The 25,884-nt window shown below is 38.1% G+C and overlaps 1 protein-coding gene across 2 annotated transcripts; it reads left to right on the forward strand.

Moving 5' to 3' along the window:
* Positions 1-2,522: 2,522 nt before the first annotated feature.
* Positions 2,523-15,102, forward strand: Ccr3 (C-C motif chemokine receptor 3). Of its 2 annotated transcripts, XR_005092061.1 has the most exons (3): positions 2,523-3,555; positions 8,956-10,700; positions 15,023-15,102. XR_005092061.1 is itself a non-coding variant. In XM_037208081.1 (2 exons), exon 2 carries the CDS (start codon positions 8,967-8,969, stop codon positions 10,044-10,046), a length of 1,080 nt encoding a protein of 359 aa, XP_037063976.1. In that variant the 5' UTR covers positions 2,523-3,555; positions 8,956-8,966; the 3' UTR covers positions 10,047-12,223. The 2 variants fall into 2 exon arrangements, 1 of the variants encoding a protein (XP_037063976.1); XM_037208081.1 differs by lacking the exon at positions 15,023-15,102 and having other exon boundaries at positions 8,956-12,223.
* The last annotated feature ends 10,782 nt before the right edge of the window (positions 15,103-25,884 follow it).

Raw genomic sequence — 25,884 nt, forward strand, 5'->3', positions numbered from 1 at the left:
AGAGTAGCGTCTTTACAGAAATCTCCCAATGTTTCTAAAATCTCTACAACTTTCAAGGAGATGCTACAGTTTGGTAATTCCAGTTTCTTAGTTTCTTCTCTGCAGAGGGATCATTTGACAGTGGGAGTTTCTTATCAAGTCTCTGCCCTGTGCTCCATTTTAGCTATAATTTCCACTGTACTGAGTATCTCATGCTGGTGACATGTCTAGTTTGACTAGTCCTGAGTCTGTAGCATCTTGTCACACTAATGGTGAGAAAGCAATCTGAATTTTGGCCTCACTATTTAGTTATGTGTGATTGTGGTTCCTTTACTTGCAGTTAGATGGTTACCAGATCTTGCTTCTCCTTTCGGTGTTTTGCACAGTTCCAGGAAGAAATGTTTGTGTACACTATAGAGTGACCCATGGAGGCACTCATGAGAAGATGATAACCCCAGTATAACAAAAGTTGGTATGGTTTTATTGTCATAAAATGTTTGTAGAAATGCTTTGAAAATTCTCAACACAGATCTAGATGAGATGCCAGCTGAACCATCTCCCCAACCTCTCAGTTTCTCATCTTTACCACTCAATAACGGCATGAGCTTAGAACTATGAAACTCTGTGTGCCTCAGCTCTCTTTGTTAGAATGACACATGTGTGCTTTGGAGCCATGATTCATATTTCTCATTATTCATGAGAAATAAATGAGTTGGGACTATATGCCAACCTGTGTGTATTAAGTGACTAAAGTAAGCTGTCAAACATTTTGTTACCTAAAACCTTTAGCAGTTTCTCAATTTCTATAAAATTTGTTCCACCTTATTTAGCTATTTATAATCTAGTTAAGGTCAATATTCAATTTTATCTCTTTGTACTCCATTTCAAGCCCTTTGTCTCTGTCACGTCCATCTTGAGATATCATCAGCCACTTGTTGATGTCTCACTGAATCTAGAGATAAAAACTCGATGTAAGTGTGGGGAGTGAAATAGCAACAGTGGTACCACTTAATTCCATCTGCCATGGAACAGACCTTCTGGTGGTTCTGAATTTGCTGGATAGTAGAGCTTCTGAATATGCATCTTTCCTAATGGATGGATGGGTTAATGGATGTATAGACATAGACATATGGATACATTTGTATATTTCACTGACATTTGAGTCCCTGTACCAGGACCCATGTATATTTGCTCCCTAATGTCATTTGCATGCCTACTTTTTACAAGGATAAGCCCTGCTAGCTCCTGGCTGCGGAAAGTCTATTTACCCTTTCCTGGAAACTTTCCCTCCTTCTACCACCTGAAGTTCTATGTGTGTTAGAGACCCTAGCTTTGTTGTGAAAAAAACTTTCCAGTTCTATTGACCCACATGGACATGTTTTCTGAACTCCTAAGAACTTGCATGTGGTGTTCCATACATTCATTTAGAACACAGTATGTTATACTAGAATTTAAACCTATGGCATGAATCAATTGATACACACAGGTTAGCATGTAGTTCCAACTCATTTATTTCTCATGAATAATGAAAAATATGAATCATGGCTGCAAAGCACGCATGCGTCATTTTAACAAAGAGAGCTGCAGCACACAGAGTTTCATAGTTCTAAGCTCATGTCATTATTGAGCGGTAAAGATGAGACTGAGAGGCTGGGGAGATGGCTCAGCTGGTAAAGTGCTTGTCATGTAAATGTGAGGACCTGAGTTTGGATCTTCAGCACCAATATAAAAAGCCAAGCATGGTGGCATATACCTATAATCCCAGCATTAGGGAGGCAGAGGCAGGCAGATCCCTAGAGCTCACTCGACAGTCAGTCTAGCTAAACATGTGAACTCCAGGTCCAGAAAAAAAAATCCCTGTCAGAAAAAGTAAGGTGGAGAACAATTGAAGAAGACACAGGACATCAATCTCTAGACTTCATGCATAAACATAAACTTGTGCATAAGCACCCTCACATGTCTACACACACACACACACACACACACACACACACACACACACACACACACACGATGAGTTCTGAGTCTAGTCATTCAGTAATAAAGTATAAGCTCTTACTGCTATAAACTGAAGTTCCCAGGAAAAAAAAAGCCTCTATCTACAAGACTGATTGGTTAGAACTTCATAATTGTGGAGAGTTAGAATGTTCCAGATCTAGAGCCATGTCACCTTGGCCTATCTTAGTGCCTTTAATAATTAATTGCAAATCTCTGTGTCTGACTTAGCATTCTTGTGACTATCAGGTGAGAAACATTTTGGATTTCATTAACAGATCCTAACTTTCATCAATCTGTAAGCTAAGTATGTCATCAAATTACACCTGAGACCTATAGCAGCATTTTCCCCACTTTGCTGTAACCTGCCTATGTGACATTCTCACCAGTATATTTCAAAAATGCCTCTACTTATGACTTAATTTTGTTCTCTAACTATAAAAGCCTCATTAAACCATTTACTCTCTGAAAATGTTATTTATAATGATCTGAACCCATGATATTCATATTTGTCTCCAGAATAAATTATAGGCAAGTCCTTTTGATATAAGAATTGTGTTTTACATTGAAATTGTCACAAAGGGAAAGCTATTTAGCCAGTGTGCTTACGCTGTATCAAATACACTACAGATTAAAACAATCAAGGTTCTCCAGAGGAGCAGACTCTTAGGATTAAATTAGTTTATGTTAAAATAGTAACAGTGGTCTCCACTGAGAGTGCTTTGAACCTTGTAGTTAGTCAGTATCAGAGATTATGCCACACAGTTGGCACTATTCCCATCAATATTAGGTGAATGGTCTAGTATCTAGCATCACACTAAGTCATTGGGCATATCAACACATCATACCTTCCCTATGTATTGGTATGTTCCCAGCCTTGGGAAGGTATGTCACAGTGGAATTCAACCTACACTTTACATTGATTGAGCTCTACACTTTACATAGAAACTTCCCAGGTTTGTCTTAATTGACTTCCTGGCAGTTCTAGGACATAAATATCTATTGCAGTTATAGAGGAGAAAACTAGGGTACAGCAAGGCTGGCTCAGTGATTACCCTGAGGTCATGCAACTATGGAACGACAGTTGAAATGTAAATTCATGTCTTCATGAATTGCCAAAACCTTTACTGATGTGCTTGCCCTCATCATCTTTAGTTGCTCCCAGCAAATTTGCTGTTCTCATCTTTCCCTGATGGGGAAATCCCCATGTTGTTCTTCTGCCAGCCTGCTCATGGGTCAAAGCAATATTTATTGGGAAGTTGTCACCCTCACTTCATATCAAAAATGAGCAGTGCCAAATGGGTAAAGAGCCTGCAAGATAGCTGCTGAATGTCAGCAGTGTCCAAACCAGATAACTCTACTGAGAACTGAGTATGCACAGTAAATAACAAAAAGGAAGAACTGTAACAAGTTGATATCTTTCTGAAATTTTGCAAAACCTGAGAAGCTAGCCTGTTTAAAACAGGAAGCTGTGTTTGTTTACTACCTGACTGGTGTATGTGATCGAACGTTATCTTCCTTTATCGTCAGTGAGACCTAAGCTACTACTGGACTCATAAAGAGCTTAGCAAAAATCACCAGGTATTGTTTCTGCTTTTTGTTCTCTTTTAGACAAGAAATACTAAAATTCAACAGATGTTCCATTAGAATATATGTCCGTGTAGACTGTCAGAGCTCTAGGAAAGGAAAAATGGATATATTATCCCAGGTAGGTGGAAGAAATAGCTTCCAGAAGCCCTTTTGCTTCCAAGAGGGTGGTGGTGTATAGTGATTTAAAGATAATATTAGTTAGAGTGAGAAAATATTTTGCAATATATTTCCATTTTCTTCTTGCTTTCCCCTTTCCTATCCTACCATGGAGAATGGCATTATTCCCAAAGCGTTATACCAGATAGTTAGTGTTTATTAATACTGACTTATAAGATCATCATAAAAATGTAATCTATTGTGTGTATGCATGTATATTATTAGCATATAAATATATTCATGTATATACTAAGTAATTATGTGTTTAAATGCATAAAAATTTCATTGGAAATTCATTCTGAGTCAGGCTACTAGATGGATTGGTTGATGATTGCCTCAATGTCTTCTTGTCTGTGTGGATTAGGTTGGCTGGCTGTTTTGGTAGATCCTTTTAAAATTACTTTTTGTGCCAGGTAGCAGTGGCTCATGCCCTTAATCCCAGTACTTGGGAGGCAGAGGCTGGTGGATTTCTATGAGTTAGAGGCCAGCCTGGTCTTCAGAGAGAGTTCCAGGACAGCCAGAGATGTTACCCAGAAAAACCCTGTCTTGAAGAACAACAACCAAAAAGAAATGTTATATTTTGAGAACAGACTAATAATCACATATAGGTGGATAGATATAGACAATAGTTTTGAAGGACAGAAGGGAAGAAAAAAGACCAAAATCTAGTTTTGCATTTGTATGAATTTGATACAAAGGCATAAAGTTTCCTAAAATCAATCCAATTTTGGGCAATTTAGCCATGAGTCTCTGTCTCTGTTCCCTCTTGTCTCTATCTCACTTTCTCATCCTCTCCCCACCCCGGTTTATGTCCATATAGTTTTTATCCTCTTTACTTCTCATTTTGAAATAATTTTCAAAATAACCTTCAAGACAGAACAAGATGGTTTATTTTCTCCACAAAAGCACATCCTCAAACTGCACCATTTACCTTACCCACAATGTACCTTATCTTTCTGACATATGAACAAACCTGTTTCCATTTTAGTTAAAAGTATGAATTAGAATTATTCATCTTGAATAAAGATGTAGCTCAGTAGTAGAGTACTTATCATGCTCTATGACCTGAATTCTGAATGATCACAGAACTCAATAATTTGTGTAGAGCTCCTTAATTTCCCATTCTTGAGTATAAAAATATTAAAATCTTTAGGTACATAATGTTCTCTTCTCATGGTAGATTTACATCTTGTCTTTAAGATATAAGAGGAAAAGCAGAGTTACTCCTTTCTTGGAGGAAGACCATTCTGTTTGGATTGAATTCTAACTCTAATTCATACTTTTAACTAATATGGAAACAGGTTTGTTCATGTGTCAGAAAGATAAGGTACATTGTGGGTAAGGTAAATGGTATAGTTTGAGGATGTGCTTTTGTGGAGAAAATGAACCATCTTGTTCTGTCTTGGAGGTTATTTTGAAAATTATTTCAAAAGGGTCTTTAACAAACTTTGTAGTTGGGCCTGGAGAGATGGTTCAGCAGTTAAGAGCACTGGCTACTCTTCCAGAAGACCCAGGTTCAAATCCTAGCACCCATTTAGCAGTTCACAACTGTCTGTAACTCCAGTTCCAGGAAGTCTGACAATCTTACACAGACATACATGCAAGCAAAATATCAATAAAATAAATAAATAAAATAGTTAAAAATTAACCAAACTATGTAGTCATGCCTGGCACATTGATGTTTCAGTCAGTGATGACATAATGTTCAACTGTGGTCCCACAGGATGATGAGGGGCCTGAAAATTCCTATCATTTAGTGATGCCACCGCTTTTATAACATCATAGCACAGTGTACTGCCAGTCTGAACAGAGATGCTGTGCAAAAAAATCTATTGTGTTACCAGTCCTGCAGAGGCCTAGTACAGAGTTGAGGATGTAGCTCTGTGTCGCGGTATTTACCTAACACTGAATGTATTAGATTCAGTCTCCAGTACTTTATAAACAAACAAACAAACGAATTACAAATTTACTTTAAAAAACATAGCACATACAATCATGTACTAAATACACAGTGTTTGATAATGATGTAGATAACTAGGTGAGTGGTTTGTATAGTTTCTGTACTTTGTTTCAATTGTTATTTTAGAGTAGGCATTTAAAATTTATGCTCAGGTTGTGAACTGCAATACATTTTATACTTTGTTTCAGCTGAAAAAAATCAGACCTTTAAAAGAACACAGTTAAAATTAAAGATTGCTTAGAGCTATGGGGAAAATAATCAGATTAACAGTCAAAAGAACTGACAGATGATAAATCCATTAAAAATCTTAAAATCTTTGAGGTTCTTAAAAACATATTTTATGGGACTGGAGATATGGCTCAGCATTTAATAGTGCCTATTGCTCTTGCAGAAGGCCTGGGTTTGGTTTCTAGCACCCATGTGGCAAGTAACAACTACCTATAACTGTAGTTCCAGGGGACCTGATGTTCTTTTCTGGCCTCCTCAGGTTCCTGAACATATGTGGTACACATAAACTCATGAAGGTGTACACACATATAAAATAATAGCACATAAATATGTATGAAAAAGAAAAGTGTATCTTGTGTATTTTCATATGTATGTGTACATGTTTGTTACATCTACATCATGCTTATGCTTTGTGTTGTTTGCACCACAGATGTAGGTGAGTGCCATGCACATAAACTAAAACTGGCAGATGAGCTCAAATACTTTTTAATTCACATGACTTAAATACATTTGACAAATAAATTTGCATGTAAAATAAAAGTAAAAATATCCTTAAATTATTAGCATATATTTTACCTAGGCTCTAGGCCATTCTGGATTGAATGAACTTACCTATTAGATATTTAACTTACAATGTGTATTATTTTTCCACATATCAAGTATATCAACTTTTGGAGTTCTCCTTTGGTGAGGAGATATGTTAAAGTACTGACTATGTTTGTATACTCTGCTTACATACAAAATCTAACATAGATGTTAAAAGTAAACAAACTAGGTAACTTTAAATTGAAAAGTTTTTAAATGTACTTTTTGTTTGTTTGTTTGTTTTTTGTTTTTCGAGATAGGGTTTCTCTGTATAGCTTTGCGCCTTTCCTGGAACTCACTTGGTAGTTCAGGCTGGCCTCGAACTCACAGAGATCCACCTGCCTCTGCCTCCCAAGTGCTGGGATTAAAGGCATGCGCCACCACCGCCTGGCATTAAATGTACTTTTTATGTAATTTAAAATAAAAAGTTATAAAAACCCAAGTACAAAGTCATCATTCCTAAATATAAATTATAAATTCTACCAAAAGAACATGTATTTGGATCTATTAATAAATACGACTGATTGTCATGATAAATTGTTGATATATGGCACACAATTTAAAATTACTTTCTTCCTGCATCTTTATTAGAAATTGGGATTGCTAAAAGTTTAAAATTCATCTTAATATAAGCACTTACACATGCAAAAATAAAAAGCATGCGATTTTAATGGAAAAGCAGTTTTTAAAGGTTATGATATATGTATGTTCTTTTGTTGAAAAATGATTTTGTCTACTTTGGAGATTTCTTAAATCATTATTTCAAAGCTTAAATTTAGGGAAAGAATAATTCAGAGAGTAATCAATAAATAGTTAAGAAAATAAAAAAATTAATGCACATAAGAATGTATTTTAGATGAAAACTATTTTCCAAGTAAAAAATTACCTAAATTAATTTTATAATTATATAAGTTATTAAATTTATAAATTATTATATATAAATTATATAATTATAAAAATTATAAATCAATTTTATAAGATAATAGTTTGCCCTAAAACAAAATAATCAAAAAGAATATGACAAAACTATGGGCTTAAACAACTAAGCAGCATCTTCAAAAGGTTGTAAATTGTTGGCCCTGGAATTTCTCAGTGTGTCTCTGATGTCTGGAGAAACTCCAAAACTTGTCTAGTTCAGATACTGTCCCTTCTCAACTGATAGAACCTGTCTTGAGGCTTCAAACACAGATATATGTTTGAAAATGAAAAAAGCAAGTTGCTTTCATGGCAGTTTCCTTTTGAGTCTTCCAGGTACCACCCAAATAAGGAAGAGGCCTTTGCTAGTGAGTGTTCTTGTCTTCCAGTGTGAGACCCATCAGCTCTTAGTAAATCTGGGGCCAAATCACTGCACCTAGCAAGTAGGAGTGATATTGGAAGACAGCCTGTCCAAACAATCCTCAGAGAAGTAAGTTAGGTAACCAACTCACCTTATTCATGTCTTCACACTTGTCCCTACTTCTTAGCCAGGAGAAGGTTTGTGGGCCTCCTTTTGAGTAAGCAGAGTATGGATTTGCTGTCGTTCATGGGATTTCTGCCTTGTCTGCTTTTTTTTCTTTTCTGCTGGAGTCAATAGCCTGTAGGACTAAAGCAGGCACTGGTCCTTCATCTCCTGGTCTAAAAAATAAGTTGTTTTAGAAAATCCCCTTCTCATACCCCCGCTCCCATCTCATCAGCTCTTTAGTGAAAGAAAAGCTCTTGGAATATCATTGCTTATCTTAGCACTACCAAGAGGCAGAGAAAAGGAGAGTGACCAAGGAAAATGCCACTTAAAATGGTACCAAATTCAATGCTCAATATTCATAATAATAATAATAGCTAAATCATTATAGCTAAATTTAAAATGACTATATTTAAATTACTGACAGGAGGACTGTATATATAAAGTCTATCAAACATTTATATTTACTTTACTTATTAGAGAATTTTAGATAATTTACTGTTTCAGTAAGCATCAGTTTCCCCATTAAATATTTTAGACATGTTCATCAAAGGGCCTAAGAGGAGTGGTTATCATTACTAGTACCATAAACATTTTTCAATTTATATGAAGATAATGATTTTGAATGTCATAATACATAAAATAGAAATTTTAAAATGCATTAAAACATGCAGTGTGCATATTTTATGCATTTATATAATAATTACAATTATGAAAGGTTCATATCATCATCATTATTATTTTCATTCCTCAGTTCAAACCTTTGAATTTCCTCCTTCAAATACTTTTATAAATTAATATTCCATTCTTTACCACCAGCCAAAGCATTTCTGTTTCTTTTTCTATCATGAATCATGGTGACTTTGAGAAATGCAGAGTTTTGCTTCCTGACCCCTACTCAGAGCATTTCAGATATATCTTTTGAAATATTTACTAAACAAATTCTGACTTGAGTTTCTTTAATGAATAATCAACTGGTATGTTTCACACAGTTAATTGTTTTTTAAATTTTTTTTTATTACAGAGAAAAGTGGAATGGCATTCTACATAGATGAAATCAATACTGTGGTTGAAAGCTTTGGGACCACACCCTATGAATATGAGTGGGCAACGCCCTGTGAAAAAGTCAGCATCAGACAGCTGGGGTCATGGCTCCTGCCTCCACTGTACTCCCTGGTGTTCATCATTGGCCTCCTGGGCAACATGGTGGTTGTGTTGATCCTCATAAAGTACAGGAAGCTCCAAATTATGACTAATATTTACCTGCTCAACTTGGCAATTTCTGACCTGCTCTCTCTCTTCACCATTCCATTCTGGATTCACTATGTTGTGTGGAATGAGTGGCGTTTTGGCCATCACATGTGTAAACTAATCTCTGGGTTTTATTACCTTGCCTTGTACAGCGAGATATTTTTCATCATCCTGCTGACGATTGACAGGTACCTGGCCATTGTCCATGCTGTGTTTGCCCTTAGAGCCCGGACCGTGACTTTTGCCACCATCACCAGCATCATCACCTGGGGACTGGCAGGGCTGGCAGCATTACCTGAATTTATCTTCCATGAGTCCCAAGACAGCTTTGGAGAGCCTTTCTGTGGACCTCGTTACCCAGAGGGTGAAGAAGACAGCTGGAAGCGTTTCCATGCTCTGAGAATGAATATTTTTGGTTTAGCTCTCCCTCTCCTCATTATGGTTATCTGCTATTCAGGAATCATTAAAACTCTGCTGAGATGCCCCAATAAAAAAAAGGACAAGGCCATCCGGCTTATTTTTGTTGTTATGATAGTCTTTTTTATTTTTTGGACCCCATACAACCTGGTTCTCCTTCTCTCTGCTTTTCACAGTACATTTTTGGAGAACAGCTGTCAACAGAGCAAACACCTGGACCTGGCCATGCAAGTGACTGAGGTGATCGCCTACACCCATTGCTGTATCAACCCAATCATCTATGCCTTTGTTGGTGAGAGGTTCCGGAAACACCTTCGGCTCTTTTTCCACAGACATGTGGCAATCTACCTGGGGAAATACATTCCATTCCTTCCTGGTGAGAAAATGGAAAGAACCAGTTCTGTTTCCCCATCAACTGGGGATCAAGAAATCTCTGTGGTGTTTTAGTTGGGCAGAGAAAACTTGCCCACATTATATGGACTGGCAGATGAAGCAAACACACGAAGTCAATCACAATGACCTCTAGATCAGTTATTTGTGCTTTCCATGCAGCACTGATGATCTCAAAGACCTTAAAAAACACACATAATGACTTCAGTGTATCTTCATGTACCCTGTGGTCATTACTAGAGGTCATGTACTGGCCAGTTGACAATTCAAACAGGAAAACAATAGCTTTTCTTGAGTCTTTGAAGAGTTACATATATTCTGATTCACTTAAATGTTAAATTCAGCACAACTAGATAGGTTTTTTTTTTAAAAAAAAAAATATGTTAAACTTCTACTTCAGCGGTCTTTTGACATCAGTGAAATGTTTCACTAAATGCATTTATTTCATTTCCTAACATAAGTAGTTTCTTTTTCTCTTGATGAATGGCTGTCTTTTTTCCTCTTAATTATTACTATTACTTGTATATGGACAGTTACTCTTGCAGGAGACTGGATGTCATATCTTGTTTAATTATTCTTAAAAGTCAAATGAATTCCTATTCATGTCAAGTTATTGTATTTTTCATTAGTGATTGAGAGCATCCTGGAAAGAACACATTGTCCTCCTAAATGTCAATTTCACATGGGAGCCATCTGTACTGAGGAGTCCAGGTGTGGTACTCTAGTTCAATTTCTCTTAAACTTGACATTAAAAGTACCTGAAGGACATATTGACCCATGGATAGATGACACCTATTGCAGAAGAAGAGTAGAAATTTGGAGACAGGTATCAAGATTAACAGATAAATTAAATTGAAAGAAAAATCCTTTGCTACCTGACCAGATAAATTAAGTTGGAAAAAAATCCTTTCCCATCTGGCCTCACATATCAAAAAGAGCATGTACAAGAAAAGCCCATGATATTACACAGGAGAAAATTGGTGCTATGTAAATAACCTGTGAATGATCAGAATTTATATGGTACAGTGCTTATGAGTGCCTTTCTTTTTTTTCCAGATCATTAGCCCCCTTTTATAGATCTCAGAAATATCTTTTTAACTTTCTTAATAAACTGCCTCTATTTCTATCATTATCTATACGTCCCTGGTCAGATTCATTATTCTGGCACACAAGACCCTGGAAATATCAGGAGATGCTCTCTGGATTCAGATATGCACTTGTAACACCACCTCAGAGCTTATTATTCATGTTTGAAGTGAGGCCTCAGCATTGACAACAGGTTCCCAGGTGATGGCCATGATAATTGTTCCAAGATCACACTTTTAGAATTGTTGTAACTATGATACTTTCAAAGACTTGATAGCTGAAACCAAGAATTTCACAAGTGTTGTGGGAGGGATATATGGGCCCTTTAGATGTTTATGATAATGTTTTATGCCATTATGGTCAGTCTATAAGATTTTGCTAGTCCATCTAAAACCCATTAGTGTAGTAGGAACTTATAGTATATCAGTTTTATTCAGTTGAGCTTTTCTTGAGTGTCTTTATTTAGTACCCTGAACTAGAAGCAGTGAGAGACACAAAGATGAATGAGGAAGAAAAACAGAGTGTATATGACTCAGATCTCTTTCTCTCATTACTTTTCTTTTCCCTGTTTATAGTTTCTTGGAGGAGTAAGTTCTATGCTTTTTCTGAATTGTATTTGTAGTATGGCACTTTTCTTCTGGGTATAACATGATCATTTCATGGTTATTCGAAAATAGGGTTTACCTTTGTCTAGTAGCCATGGCAAGTATTTCAGCAGAACAATATAGAAGTAGATTGGTCAATAATGATGCTATTAGAGCTACTGATACTTCATAGTAGGAAGGAATCTAGGGTCACAGGACCCTCATCTTGGATTCCAACCATTAATCTCTCCTGCCTCAACTTACACATGATCTTGGGAGATGCTAAAGATATGTATAAGAATGGAGTTTCCATGAGATCATCATCCATGATGGGATGAAATTTTGTGATAACATAGCTGTTTGGGGTAACTCTCACTCTTTTAAGTATCCTCTCAATAATGCTCTGTAGTAGGCTCAATAAACTCATTGGTTTGCTAAGTTGAACTTTGGTGGAATAATTGCTTTGGTTTATCATTTGGTCCCTATCTGTGGTAACTACACATTTGTTCAAGAAAAGTTAGTGCAACAATTTGTCATTTTCTAATAAAGATGTAGACAATGTGACATAAACCTGTCAGCTGCTCACCTAACACCTCAATGTTAAGTTACAGGAATGAGATGTAAAAACAAACAAACAAAAAACTGCTTTGGGTTAAGTGAGGAATCCAAAGTGTAAGAAAAAAAACATTAAAAAAAAAAAAAGAAAAAAACATCAACCCTGACCTCAAAAGACCTCAGTCAAGTAGGATAAATAAGATAAGAACAAAGGAATCTATGTAAAGGGATAGACACTTGGTGCCATGCCCAGGTAAAAAAAGGGACAGATCATTTTTGGTTGTAACTTGAGTAAAGAATGACTTCATGGAAGAAGGGGCTTCTGAATAGGTATGTGAAGAACAGAAAGAATTTGGAACAATTTAAGCAAGAGTTTGTAGAATGACCATTCAATTCAATGGGAATGTCCATCATGAGTGGACAGAAATATGGGATGAACAGATCAGGATAGGCCATGATCTCAAGCTTTGTTAAGAAAGCAAGAAAGGCTATTGAAGACCTTATTTCATGAGGATAAAACTCAACTCTATGCATTAAGAAGATATGGCTGTGGTAGTATTGTGTTCCCCAAAATATTGTGTACCCTAATAAACTTATCTGGGGTCAGAGAACAGGACAGCCACAATATTAAACATAGAGGATAGGCAGTGGTAGCACATGCCTTTAATTCTAGCATTCCAGAGGCAGAAATCCCTCTGGATCTCTGTGAGTTCAAGACCACATTGGAAATAGCCAGGCATGGTGACACACGCCTTTAATCCCAAGAAGTGAGCCTTTAATCCCAGGGAGTAATGGCAAAACCAGGAAGATATATAAGGGTGGAGACCAGAAACTAGAAGCATTTTGGCTGATTAAGCATTCAGGCTTTGGAGCAGCAGTTCAGCTGAGATTCATTCTGGATGAGGACTCAGAGGCATCCAGTCTGAGGAAACAGGATCAGTTGAGTAATTGGCAAGGTGAGGTAGCTGTGACTTGTTCTGCTTCTCCGATCTTCCACCATTCACCCCAATAACTGGCCTCAGGTTTGATTTTATTAATAAAACTCTCTAAGATTCCCAGCTACATATGGCAATAATAGAAGATGGGCCAGAAGCCCCAGAACTACCCAAGGCAATAAGTTAGGAAGTGAGTCAAATATGAGGGAAAGGTAAGAATAGTGGGTAGTAATCATTGTGAGAAACACCCTGAGGAGAATCTGACCAAGGGACAGAATGAAAAAAGAGTCAAAGTACTAGGAGAAATCCATGTTTGAAAAAAATCAGTATACTGTCATCTTTGCATTGCTATAGTGAAATATCTGCAGTAATTTATAAACAGAAGAGGTAAATTGAGTTCATGCCTGGAATCTCCAGATGCATGAGCTCTAAATTTTGGGTCTCTGGTAACAGTGTAGAGAATGTGTTGGAGAAAATCACTTGCACTATGAACCAAGAAGATGCCTGGGTCTCACAATCCCTTTTGGTGGCACATTTTTGATGACCAAAAGATATCTTACTAGACCCAACTTCCTACAGGTCTGCCTTTCAATATTGCCATTCTGGGAACCAAGCTGTCAACATATAGACTTTGGCTCTCTCTTCTCTCTCTCTCTCTCTCTCTCTCTCTCTCTCTCTCTCTCTCTCTCTCCCTCTCTCTCTTGATTTCCTGCTATAAATTTACCCTCTGACCTGTAACAAGTTATTTCACTTATTTTAGTCTTAATGACCTCTGTTGGATAATGTAGAAATTGGGGGATATCATCTTCAGTCCCCCCATATCCCAAGTAGACTTAGACTTTGTTAAATAATTAGAGCGAAGGAGGAATGAAGATTCAAGTTCTGTAAACTAGAATGCAGAAACGGAGAAGGAAATGGTAGAGTTGCATCACCTTCATCAGCGCTGGGACCAGGCATACTCCCCATTGTTCAGTAAAGGTGCATTGAGAATATCATTGCCCTTACATTCATTTGTTCACTTACCATCTATTCATTCAGCATATATTTACTCAATTCTTACCATGTTCTCAGCCAAGTCCCAAGGAAACAAAATTGCACACCCTGGACCCTTTCTCAGAAGCTGAAATTCTTTTGTGACTTTAGATAATCATGGGACTTTTTGTACCTTAGTGTGATAATAAAAAGTTATAGGATTGCCTAAGTTTTCTTTTATGTCTAGAATAATGACAGCCTCTAGTTGAAGTCAAAGGAACAGTGAGACATCAATGTAAAGTTTATACTCTATGAGTTCTGTTGATTCAAATTATAGCCTTCAAACTCCAGCTCTCTGAAGTCCAGGCAGAGCAGTTTGTAGGACTTAAATAGGTAGTAGAGACCCAGGACCTGGCTGAGAAATGGGATAAAGGAAAAGAAATTCCATGATTTAAATGTGTATATATGAACACAAACATGAGTGCTATGTCCAGTACAGTTCCAGGAACCAACCTGACCAGGACAGCAAGGGAATGAATAAAGGACAGATAGACAGACACATGGGCACAGAAAAGCTGGGGTCAGGTGGACTGGGGTCTCAGATGGAGAAGCCACAGCAATTCAGAAGCTCAATTAGAGGTGCTGACAAATTGTCTTCAACCTTCCTTAGATCAAGTTCTTTCCTTGCCAGCATCTCTTCTCACTACAGTTGTAGTAGACGATAACACCAGAGAGCACCAGCCAATGACAATGCATTGACCACAGCCAGACCCAAGCAGAGAGTGTGCTCATGTGCCAGGAAAGTTGGGCTTTTGATGAAATTACAAGAAACTCTATAATACCTATATCTATCTTTTCACCTGTGTTGAAAAACACTATGAGGTACTATTTGTATTTCCAGGAATTGTGTGATGCAGTGACAGCAGGGAAGAGTGACAGAAGATGGGAAATTCTTGTTTATTTTCTGGGCCAATTTCTACTTTCCTCTGAGGTAGGGCTTTGGTAAGGCTGGTTACAGTTCAAGACCTATGAAATTCTACTACCTTTGTTTAAACCAAAATTCATATTTTCTTCCAAGAGGTCTTATAGGAGGCCAAAATAATAAGTATGCTAAAAACATGTACAAATAGAGATTATCAAAGAAAAAGACACAGGCATCTATGAAGCCTACCCTCATTCACTTTCTGCTGTTTGAGGGTGGATTGAGCCTAGATTTGCCAGTATATGCATGGGAATTTTTAATATGCAGGGGCTGTAGCCTCTAATAAGCATAGCCCAATTTATATGCTGAAATCTGACACTGTGACCAACAGCTTCTTGGACTGGAAGAACTGAAAGTGGGTAGGGAGGCAAAGAAGATTCTATTTATTAGTCAACCCTATAGGTCATACTTCCTGAGTACAGAGCTGCTTTTAACCTCCTCCTTTTGACTCACTGACACTCTCCAGTACCTCAAAGAAATATATTCTCCCATTTCCCTGCTATCTTCTTGTAAACTTTCCTTAAATTGTCCAATGTGAGCATGTCAATTGGTTCTTCCTGGGAACCTGAGTGGCACAAGGAGACAGCATTTAGCATAGGAAGGAAATTGGTCATAAAAGAGAAAATATGATAAATGTGAAGTGTTCAGGGAAGACTTCCTGGAGGGCCAGTTCTTAAAGGTAGGATGCTACATCTTTGTGGAGAGCAAGGGTGTGGATTAAACAGAGGTACAGTTAGGAGTGGATAGAGGACATTTAGAGAGGGATGGTCAGCATAGAACAGAACAGATGAGCTAGTTGTGGGAGATGTCTAGAAGCAAGGACACTTCTGACTGTCAAAATTAAGAACTTACCCTATGGCCCATGGGGTGTGGCATTGGCTCATCATGAATGCTGTGGCATTACTAGGCCTCCCAGATTTCCTGGACCTGTTTGATCCAAGGGTGGTGATCCCATTCTGTTCTAAGCTAGGCCAGTTGACATGGAAAATGAGAAGAGAGGTGGGACAACAGACTGTGGCTTAGAGGGGAACTGCCGTGAACTGTTGGAGCTAAAGACCATCTGGAGGATTGGTGCTCCTTCATTCTTCCATTCTGTAAAGACACATCTACACCTTTCCTTATAGCCATTCTTACTTAAAGTTAGGTTAAAGTTTAAAAAGAAAGAAGAAGAGATATGCGAATGAGTTCTAGAAAGCAAATTGTTGACACTGAACTTCTAGAGAAGGGACATGTATGTGAATTAGTTGGTAAAAAGTGAGATTTTTCTTTTAACACCAAAATGGGAAAATGGCAAGACATAAAACCAAGAGATGAAACAATGTATCAGGCTGCACCTCCAACCTTGTGTAACATCCTGCCTTTAAGAGCTGGCCCTTCAGGAAGTCTTCCCTGAACACTTCACATTTAGGAATGATGATGAGTGGAGGAAGAAGCTTTTGTTCTCCAATATGAGGAAGATATGGACCATCAGAACCAGAGAGCATAATGGCTTCCCTTGAAGGCATCTAGCAGCCGGAACCTTTCTGTGACCATGTGCTATAGTTTGCATGTGAAATATCTCTCACAGATTCTGTATTTAAATGCTTGGTCTCCAGCTAGTAGGACATTTTTTGGGATGCTATAGAGCAGTGATTTTCAACTTTCCTAATGCTGTGACTCTTTAATATAATTCCTTATGTTGTGGTGACCCCCAACCAAAAATTATTTTTATTGCTACTTCATAACTGTAATTTTGCTACTGTTATGAATCATAATGTAAACATCTGTGTTTTCTGATGATCTTAGGTGACCCCTGTAAAAAGGTTGTTCCACCCCCAAAGAGGTCGTGACCCACTGCTGCTATAGAGCCTTGGGAATTTGAAGCCTACTTGGAGAACATAAGCCATAAGGTGTGGGTTGTCAAAGGTTGTACTCAGTTGTTTTGGCCTCTGAATCCTACTTGTCTGCCAAGATGTGAGGTGTATCCTCATGTTCCTGTCACCATGTCTTCCTCACTATGTTGAACAGAAACCACAAATTGAAACAAACCTTCCTTTCCTCAAGTTGCTTCTGTCAGGTATTATATTGCTGATGTGATGAGAAAAGTGACAAAAAAAGTAACTGATTCATCATATTAAATACCTCTATTGTTAGAATATTCCGTGTTAAGACTATTGTAAATCAGTCCAGAGTCTAGATTGGCAGGTGTATTAACTATGTATGAGCCAAATTTACAAATTTTCTAAAAACCTTGCATGAATGTTGAGGCATTGATTGAGACAAAAGAAGACCAGTGTAAAAGGGATATTTGAGAGGATGCAAAGGGCCAAGATTATTGGTGGAAGTATTAAGGCAACTGCATGTAGTTAAAAGGGAGGTTTATTTTGTGGGGTAACTTACAAGTAGAGGGATAGGCTATAGGGTTTGGGAAAGGTGTAGCACAGTCCGGTGGTGTTCTCTGGAGAACTCTGTTTGATCTACCTCCAGCGTTCAAGATCCAGGAACCAAGAGCCACCACCCGGAATTTTTTTTTTTATATATTATTTAAACTTTTTGGCCTAATGGCTCAGGCTTCTTGCTAACTAGTTCTTAGATCTTAAATTAACCCATTTCTATTAATCTATAAGTTGCCACGTGGCTCGTGGCTTACCGTTATCTTAACATCTCATGGCAGCGGCTGGCAGCATCTCCTGAATCAGCCTCCCACTTCCCAGAATTCTCCTCTCTCTTTGTCCCGCCTATACTTCCTGCCTGGCTACTGGCCAATCAGCACTTTATCAATCAATCATAGCAACACATTTTCATAGCATACAGATATCCACAGCACAGGATATCTGTTTCTATATTGCCTTTTGGCACAGTGACATCTCTGTCTCCTTAGGGAACCATTTTTCTTTAGCATGAGGAAGCAAACAGTTTACCCTATGCATAGCTGTGCATTATTACTCATTTAAAAGCAGCTAATTGTAGATTTGAATTCAGCTTGACCCAGATTCCCAGGTAGCAAAATTAATAATGATTTAGAGAAGGATATAATTCCATAAGGAATTACAGAAGTTGTCCAAAACATATTGAATTTTAAAAGTTCTTAATAAAGGTGGCAGAATAGACCATTGGATTAGGCTAAAGTTTTTATTTTTTTATTTTTATGTTTTGGTTTTTTGAGACAGTGTTTCTTTGCGTAGCTTTGGAGCCTTTCCTGGAACTCACTCTGTAGGCCTTGAACTCACAGAGATCCACCTGGCTCTGCCTCCCTAGAGTGCTGGGATTAAAGGCATGCACTACTACCACCCGGCTTAGGCTGAAGTTTTTTATATTTGACCATCAAAAGTGTTGTACCCAAAGGCCAAGATTAGAAGAATTGCTGCTGAGATCATACAAGCCTGGTCTGAATGCTGGTCACACAAGATGGGTATGGGAGACCGGGGTTCCTTAAAGTAATCAGGATAGGAATAAAACTTTTATTTATACTTTATTCTTTTATAGTTAACAGAAAAGATTTAAAAAATCTATCAAAAAGAAGGAATTTATTAGATGGCAAAAATAATACACATGTGTTTTATGACCTGATATGTAACATAAGAAATGGATTGTGAAAGGGATTGGAATAAACTTTGATTCATAAGATGGATAAGGAGACTTAGAAGAGGAATGAATATATATAGAAAAATTAAAAAGGAACGTTTTAAAATATGCAAATGCACTTTATGACCTCTATCATTCAATTGAGAGATAGACATATACAGTGAGATATAGGTAGATTAAAGTGAACTTCACTGTGTAGTTGTCTCCACTTGTGCCAATCCTATCATTAATAAGCCATGATTTAGTCTTTGAAATTCAGACAAGCCTTTCTCTGCTCCTTGTAAACATAGTTTCCATCATGGGCTGCCATTTGATCCACTAGTGCTCTGAAAGCACACTTGTGACAAATTTACACTTCCCAGTTCCTCACCTCCGATAGTAGCCAAGGTCTCCAGCCTTCTTAAATGCTCTAGGCTTCTTCCAAGAACAACTTCTGGTTTACTGCAGTACCTTCCCTTTAAACATGTTTGGTTTCTCTCAGAGTCCTCTGGATAGGCGTGGAACTTGACCAGACTACTGTAGAGCTGCCTATTAGCTTTCAGAAGCCCAACTGAGTCAACTCCCTTCATCCACTAGTCCTTCTAGCATTAGTGCCAAGTATTGTCTTCCATTTCCTGAAATTTTTTTACTTGAAATTTCTTACCATGTGGCTTTTAGGCAGTACTTCTTATACTCTTTCTCTCATTATGAAAACAAGATTGGAGAAGGACTTTCATCTGCCATGATGGTGAGAAGAGTTGTGGTTGAAATACAACCCTTGACTCTAGAGTGAGGAATAAACTAAGTGTGGATGTTTTAACTTACCAGAAGCAATACAGGTATTATCACTATAAAAGCTATTAGACAAAGGATGCTGATAAGGACTCAGTGATTGAGCAGAAACACCTGGAAACCTTTGACTATGATCCCTCATCATAAGGGTCCTAAGAATTAAACCATATGTTACTAAAGAAAAATTTGATATGGGGGAACCCAATCTGCCTTGTGCTACATGGAGAGGTATGACTCCTCTCCAAATTCACAGAAGTACATAATTTCATAAAGCCAGGACTCAAGTGACTAGAGAAACTATATAATAATATCATTCATGATAATGTTTGGCATTTAGACCCCAGTCAATTGTCAAATACATAAAAGTTTTTTTTTTTGTTGTTGTTGTTGGTAATACAAGTTAGGACAGAAAGTGAATTATGTACATTTTGGACTCACCAAAATAGGATAGATAATGAAATACTTTTGCTGAATTTGTCAAATGCAAATGGACTAGACATTGTTGATGTATTTATTGCCTGTATATATTGTATATAGTTATTGTACTTGTTGTATATAGTTTTCTTATATTAGTTATAATTTTTTTATTTTAGACAAAAAAGGGGAAATGTGGTGATATTTCATTTGTGCTCTAATAAATAAAGCTTACTTGGAGATCAGAGGAAAAAGCCAGCCACTACATTAAACACAGAAGTCAGGCAATGGTAGCACATGCCTTTAATTCTAGCATTTGGGAGGCAGAGATTCATCTGGATTTCTGTGAGTTTAAGGCCACACTGGGAACAGAGCCAGGTGTGGTGTTACACACTTTTAATCCCAGCACTAGCTAACCATAGAGGTCTAGAGGTTTGTGTTGTGCCCAGATTGTGACCCCCAGAGAGACCACTAAAGATGAGCATGCCAGAATGCAAAAGCAAGGTTTAATTCTGGATATCCAAAAGCAATACAAGCCTAGGCAGGGACTTCGTCCAATACATCCAATGCAGTGGAGGCTGGAGGAAGTGCCCACCTCTTACAAGCTCAGTTTTTAAAGGGAAAAATCACAAGGTTACATTATTTAGGGGTGCTAGTATGGGTACAATTCTGATTGGCTCGCTTCTAGGGGCTTTCTAGAAATCATGGCTTAATCTTAATTCTAAGGGGGTGGTTGCCTGCCACCATTGCTCATTGGCTGCCCTCAGGTGGGGACATTTTTATTGTCAGTTACCCTGGAAACCAGGGTTGGAACATTTCATAGTCCGGCAGTCATTACCTCGTGACTACCTTGTGACTCTGTACTTTTTCACTTCCTGGTTTCTGGAATCTGGACTGACTTGTTTCAGTAACTAATGGCCTATTCCTAGAAGGAGAAATCTTAGGCCTTAGTTTTTGGGTGAAAGCATTTTGGTCTTATTTCTAAGATGGCTCATTTTGGTCTCACATTTGTACAGATAGACAGGAAATGATAGAGCTGCACAGAAAGAGGAAGTGATGTAGCTGTGTGAGACCAAAATGACCCATCTTAGAAATAAGACCAAAATGCTTTTACCCTAAAACTAAGGCCTGAGATTTCTCCTTTTAGGTACAGGCCATGAGTTACTAAAACCAGTCAGTTTAGATTCCAGAAACCAGGAAGTGTAAAAGTACAGAGTCACAAGGTAGTCACGAGGTAATGACTGCCGGACTATGGAATGTCTTCTCCCTGGTTTCCAGGGTAACTGACCACAGAAATGTCCCCATCTGAGGGCAGCCAATGAGAAATGGTGGCAGGTAACCACTCCTTTAGAAGTAAGATTAAGCCATGATTTCTAGAAAGCCCCTGGAAGCGAACCAATCAGAATTATACCCATACTAGCACCCCTAAATGATGTAACCTTGTGATTTTTGCCTTTAAAAACTGAGCTTGCAAGAGGTGGGCACTTCCTCCAGCCTCCACTGCGTTGGATCTGTTGGAGGAAGTCCCTGCCTAGGCTTGTATTTGGATATCCAGAATTAAACCTTGCTTTTGCATTCCGGCATGCTTGTCTTCAGTGGTCTCTCTGGGGGTCATGATCTGGGTACAACAGCTGGGCAAAGAGAGGAAGTGAGATGGCAGGGCACAGAAAGGATATAGGCGTGAGTACACAGGAAGTGGCTCTCTCTTTGGCTGAGGATTTCTAGTGGTAAGGACATGGCTGGCATCTTTCTGCTTCCCTGATCTCTCAGTTTTTACCCCAATATCTAGCTCTGGGTTTTTTTTATTAATAAGACAGTTTAGCAACTTGTCTTACACAATTTTGCTGGAATAATATACTGCTAATAGGGAAAATTTTACATCTTTAGCTGTGCAAACTAAAATTTCTTTGAGAGTTCATCTCACGTTAATCAGAATGGTTATTTCCAAGAAAGCAAATTATTGCTGCCACAAGGACTAGTCTCCAGAAGCTCAGGGTTTGAGGGGGAGCCAGTGGAGTTGGCAGACTATTACTCAACTTGACTTTTCTGAGGGAGGAAAACTTAATTCTCAGGGGCTGGCAAGGGGGGCTAAACTTAACTTTCTAGGGCTGTCCAAAAAAGAGGGAAAACACATATACACTCTTAGGGTCTTTCTCTGTTCTAGCTCTTTTCTCTCTCTTATTTTTCCTTTACAGCTTATATATGCCAACAAACTCTTTCAGGCAATATAAAAATTACAATGTTGTGGTGGTATTGTATTCCTCAAAATATTGTGTGCCTTAATAAACTTATCTGGGGTCAGAGAACAGACAGCCACTAGACACAAAGGCTAGAAAATGGTGGCACTCACACCTTTAATCCTAGCATTCCAGAGATAGAAATCCCTCTGGATCTCTGTGAGTTCAAGGCCACATTGGAAATAGCCAAGCATGGTGACTCACGCCTTTAATCCCAGAAAGCCAGCCTTTAATCCCAGGGAGTGGTGGTAGAAAGAGAAGGATATATAAGGCGTGAGGACCAGAAACTAGAAGATTTGGCTGGTTAAGCTTTTGGCTGGTTAAGCATTCAGGCTTTTGAGCAGTAATTCAGCTGAGACCCATTCCGGATGAGGACTCAGAGGCCTCCAGTCTAAGGAGACAAGACCAGCAGAGGATCCGGCGAGGTGAGATAGCTGTGGCTTGTTCTGTCTCTCTGATCTACCAGCATGGACCCCAATAACTCGCCTCGGGTTTGATTTAATTAATAAGAACTTTTAAGATTCTTGCTATACAATGTGGTTACATTCTATTTTTCAAGTAAATGATTATAATGAATACATGTAAAAAGCATCTTTCCCATTTCCCTTACATGATTAAACATCTTACATATTATAGATGAAAAACAGCTTATCCCAAGAGCCCACATACATTCATGTCCAAGCAACTTGTTAATAGATTGAGTGTAAACAAACAAAGTATTATCTCAGCCAGTTCTTTTACTGGCAGGCTGCATTTTTTTATTACAAAGAAAGGATAAATCACTTTATTTATTATCTCAAAAGTAATCTTATAAGGAATCTTAAAAGAATCATAAGCCTAAACTTTTATATATGAAAAACAGTTATTGCTACTTCAAATCCTCAGGGTGCATGCTCATTCATCATCAACACAATCTAGATTCAAATATAATATATGTTATATAAATATGTACACACATAGGACATAAAAGTAGTATGGAAACTATGACAGGGAGGGAAGAGGTCTAAAGGAGGGAGGAAGAGTAGAACAAGAGAAGGTAACAGGAAAAAGAAAGAGAAAATATTGCATGCTTTGTCTTATATAAAATCATGATTTAACACATACATTCTGTGTGTGTGTGTGTGTGTGTGTGTGTGTGTGTGTGTGTGTGTGTGTAGAGTAGAGTAGAAGGATTACTGGGTTGAGGGAGAAGGAAGGAGGGCAAAGACCAGCAAGAGAAAGAAGAGGAGATGGGGGACAGAAAAGGACAGTTGGGGAGGGGAAAGATTAAATGTTATATATGTATGACAGTCTCACAATGAGATCCATTATTTTGTACTTTTACCAAAAATTAACATTAAAAAAATAAACCACAAATTTGGGGGCTGAATGGATGCCAGGTGTAAGTTATAGTAATTCTAAAGAATGAAGGAAATCATTTTGTCATCTCCAGGCTGGCTGTATTGAGAGCCAAGTGGTAGAGTTTTGATGGAACTTTATGCCACTGTAAACTGAATCTGGCTTTGAGCTCACCTTATTTTGTACCAGCCCCCAAGTGTGAGAATGGATGTCCTCACACTGGGTGAGGTTCCTGCTCAGGTTTCAGTATAGAGATTATTGTTAGGAGAGAAAGGACTAGGAGGGAGCTATTTGAAAGACAATGTAGATCATTTAAACCACTACTTTGTCCTATGAGGAAAACAAGAAAAACATAGATACCTTGATTCCCATCATATTTCCATTTAGTTGTCAAATATGGCTGTTAAGGCAAAAAAGTCAAAATAAAACAAGAGAGTGATCTGATGGTTCTTATTCTTAGAGAACAGTGGATAGTACAACTGAATGCAATGATGACTTAATTGTATGCTTATTTACATTTTTTCCTCGACGAAGTATATCATTACAGTTTTTATTTGGTATTTGGTACAAAGATATTAGTCTAAGTGAGTGTTGGCAAACTTTTTCTTAACATGTCAGACAGTAAATATTTCAGAGTTTCAAGCCAGATGGTTTCTGTTACTATTACTGAACTCTGTGATTATGATGGGAAAAGAATTATAGATGAGGTATCAGTGAAGGGGCAGGGTATATCCTCACAAAGGTCCTTATGGGGCTGGAGCTTGTTGCCCTCTGATCAGGAAAGGTTTTTTATGCATTGGGTGTATGTAGAAGGCCACCTGAAGAAGCAACTTGCTTTCCATTACTGGGACAGAGTTTTCTTCTTTTTCCTTTCCTTTTCTTTTTTCTTCTTCTTTCCTGCCTTCATGCTTTCCTTCCTGCCTGCCTTCCTGCCTTCTTTCCTCCCCTCCCTCCTTCCTCCCCTCCCTCCCTCCTTCCTTATTCCCTCTGTCCCCTCCTTTCCATCTGTCATTTCACTGAACTCAGGGCCTTTCACATGCTAGGTAATTGTTCTATTACCAGTCTACATCCACAGCCCTGGAGAGTTCTTTACTGTCTTGCTACAGGATTAGGATATTACTGGATTATTTGCTTCATTCTGGTCTGCAGGGACCTCTTTACCTCAACATCTAATAGGACACTGTCATCAGAATTGTGCTGAGTGAATCTGGGAAGTAGAGGTAACAAAACTCTGAATGGGTTGATGAACACATGGCTGAAGGTGTCAAACAAACCCAGAGAAAATGCTGGCCTCTTGTTTCGGTGAAGATCATAAGGTCTGATGAGCTAGGCCCCTAGAAGACTATCTCTTCAAAGCTAAGGACTGGAGATAGAATGGCATAGGCAATCTATGACTGCATAACAATGTGTCTGCAAACACTGGTTTAAAACAACAGTACTTATTTGATTTCTTTTCTATTGTACTTGAGGGCTGCTCCTGAGAGAAGCTGTAAATGATAATCTACCAGAGGCTGACAAAAGCAGAGAACACAGCTCTCAGACTAAGCAAGAATGGGTACATCCTCAGGCAGATCATTCTAGTATACTTACTGTGAGCACATGAGCCTAAGGATGGCAGGATGTTGGGATCAAGGCTAAAGCTGGTATGAATGGTCTTCTATGGTGCCTTCATAAGCTTTATAGATTTAATTCTGTGTGTACCATTTTCCTTTATGAGTCTGTACTGTTTGACTCCATTTTTTTTTTTTTTGTAAATTAGGTCAGAAGGTTATCAGTTCATAATAAACAACTGAGTGTTATGGTAACTTGGTGGCCCATACTTAGTCAAACAGTCTCCCCTGGAGTCCGTAATAGCCTAATAATTCTTTCTTGTAGAAGGGAGCATAGCATTATTCCAACCACAAGCCTGAATGGGATTTGAAGTTAGGATCTGGCATCAGAGCCCATGCCTTAACAATTGTGTAATATTGTCACTTTTAGAAGAATGTCCACAGGGAGATAAGAGAAAAATTAGTGGTCATAAAATTAGATAGTTTAAAATTTTTTACTAAGAAGTTTGAAAATATTAAAAGTAATTTTGGCAAGGATGTTATCACAAAGCAGTAGGAAGAGTGACTTGGGGGAAGTCTCCAGAACAGGACATAGTCAAGGGTCTTTATAATGAACAAGCTCCAGATGCCTGGCAAGATAAATGGGTATAGAGCTAACTCCCTCAGAACTGATGAGAGTTTTTAAAGAAAAAGACAGACAGTAGGAGACACAGAGACGTATTGTTGGGTTTTCAACAACACTTTGGATGGTAAAGGATGATGGCATGGCAGTGTTACTGTTAGAACTAAATTATTAGATATGCTACAAGCAGAATATGGACTTATTTAGAAATGTAAGGATTTAAAAAATTTTACTAACAATTTACATTTTCTCAGGAAGAGACAAAATACACACTTCAGCAGAACA

This window comes from Peromyscus leucopus, chromosome 7 (assembly GCF_004664715.2).
Source record: "Peromyscus leucopus breed LL Stock chromosome 7, UCI_PerLeu_2.1, whole genome shotgun sequence".
Classification (NCBI taxonomy): domain Eukaryota; kingdom Metazoa; phylum Chordata; class Mammalia; order Rodentia; family Cricetidae; genus Peromyscus; species Peromyscus leucopus.

What these genes read in the sequence shown, in the direction of transcription:
- Ccr3 (XM_037208081.1), top strand. Translation starts at nt 8,967, where the DNA reads ATGGCATTCTACATAGATGAAATCAATACTGTGGTTGAAAGCTTTGGG.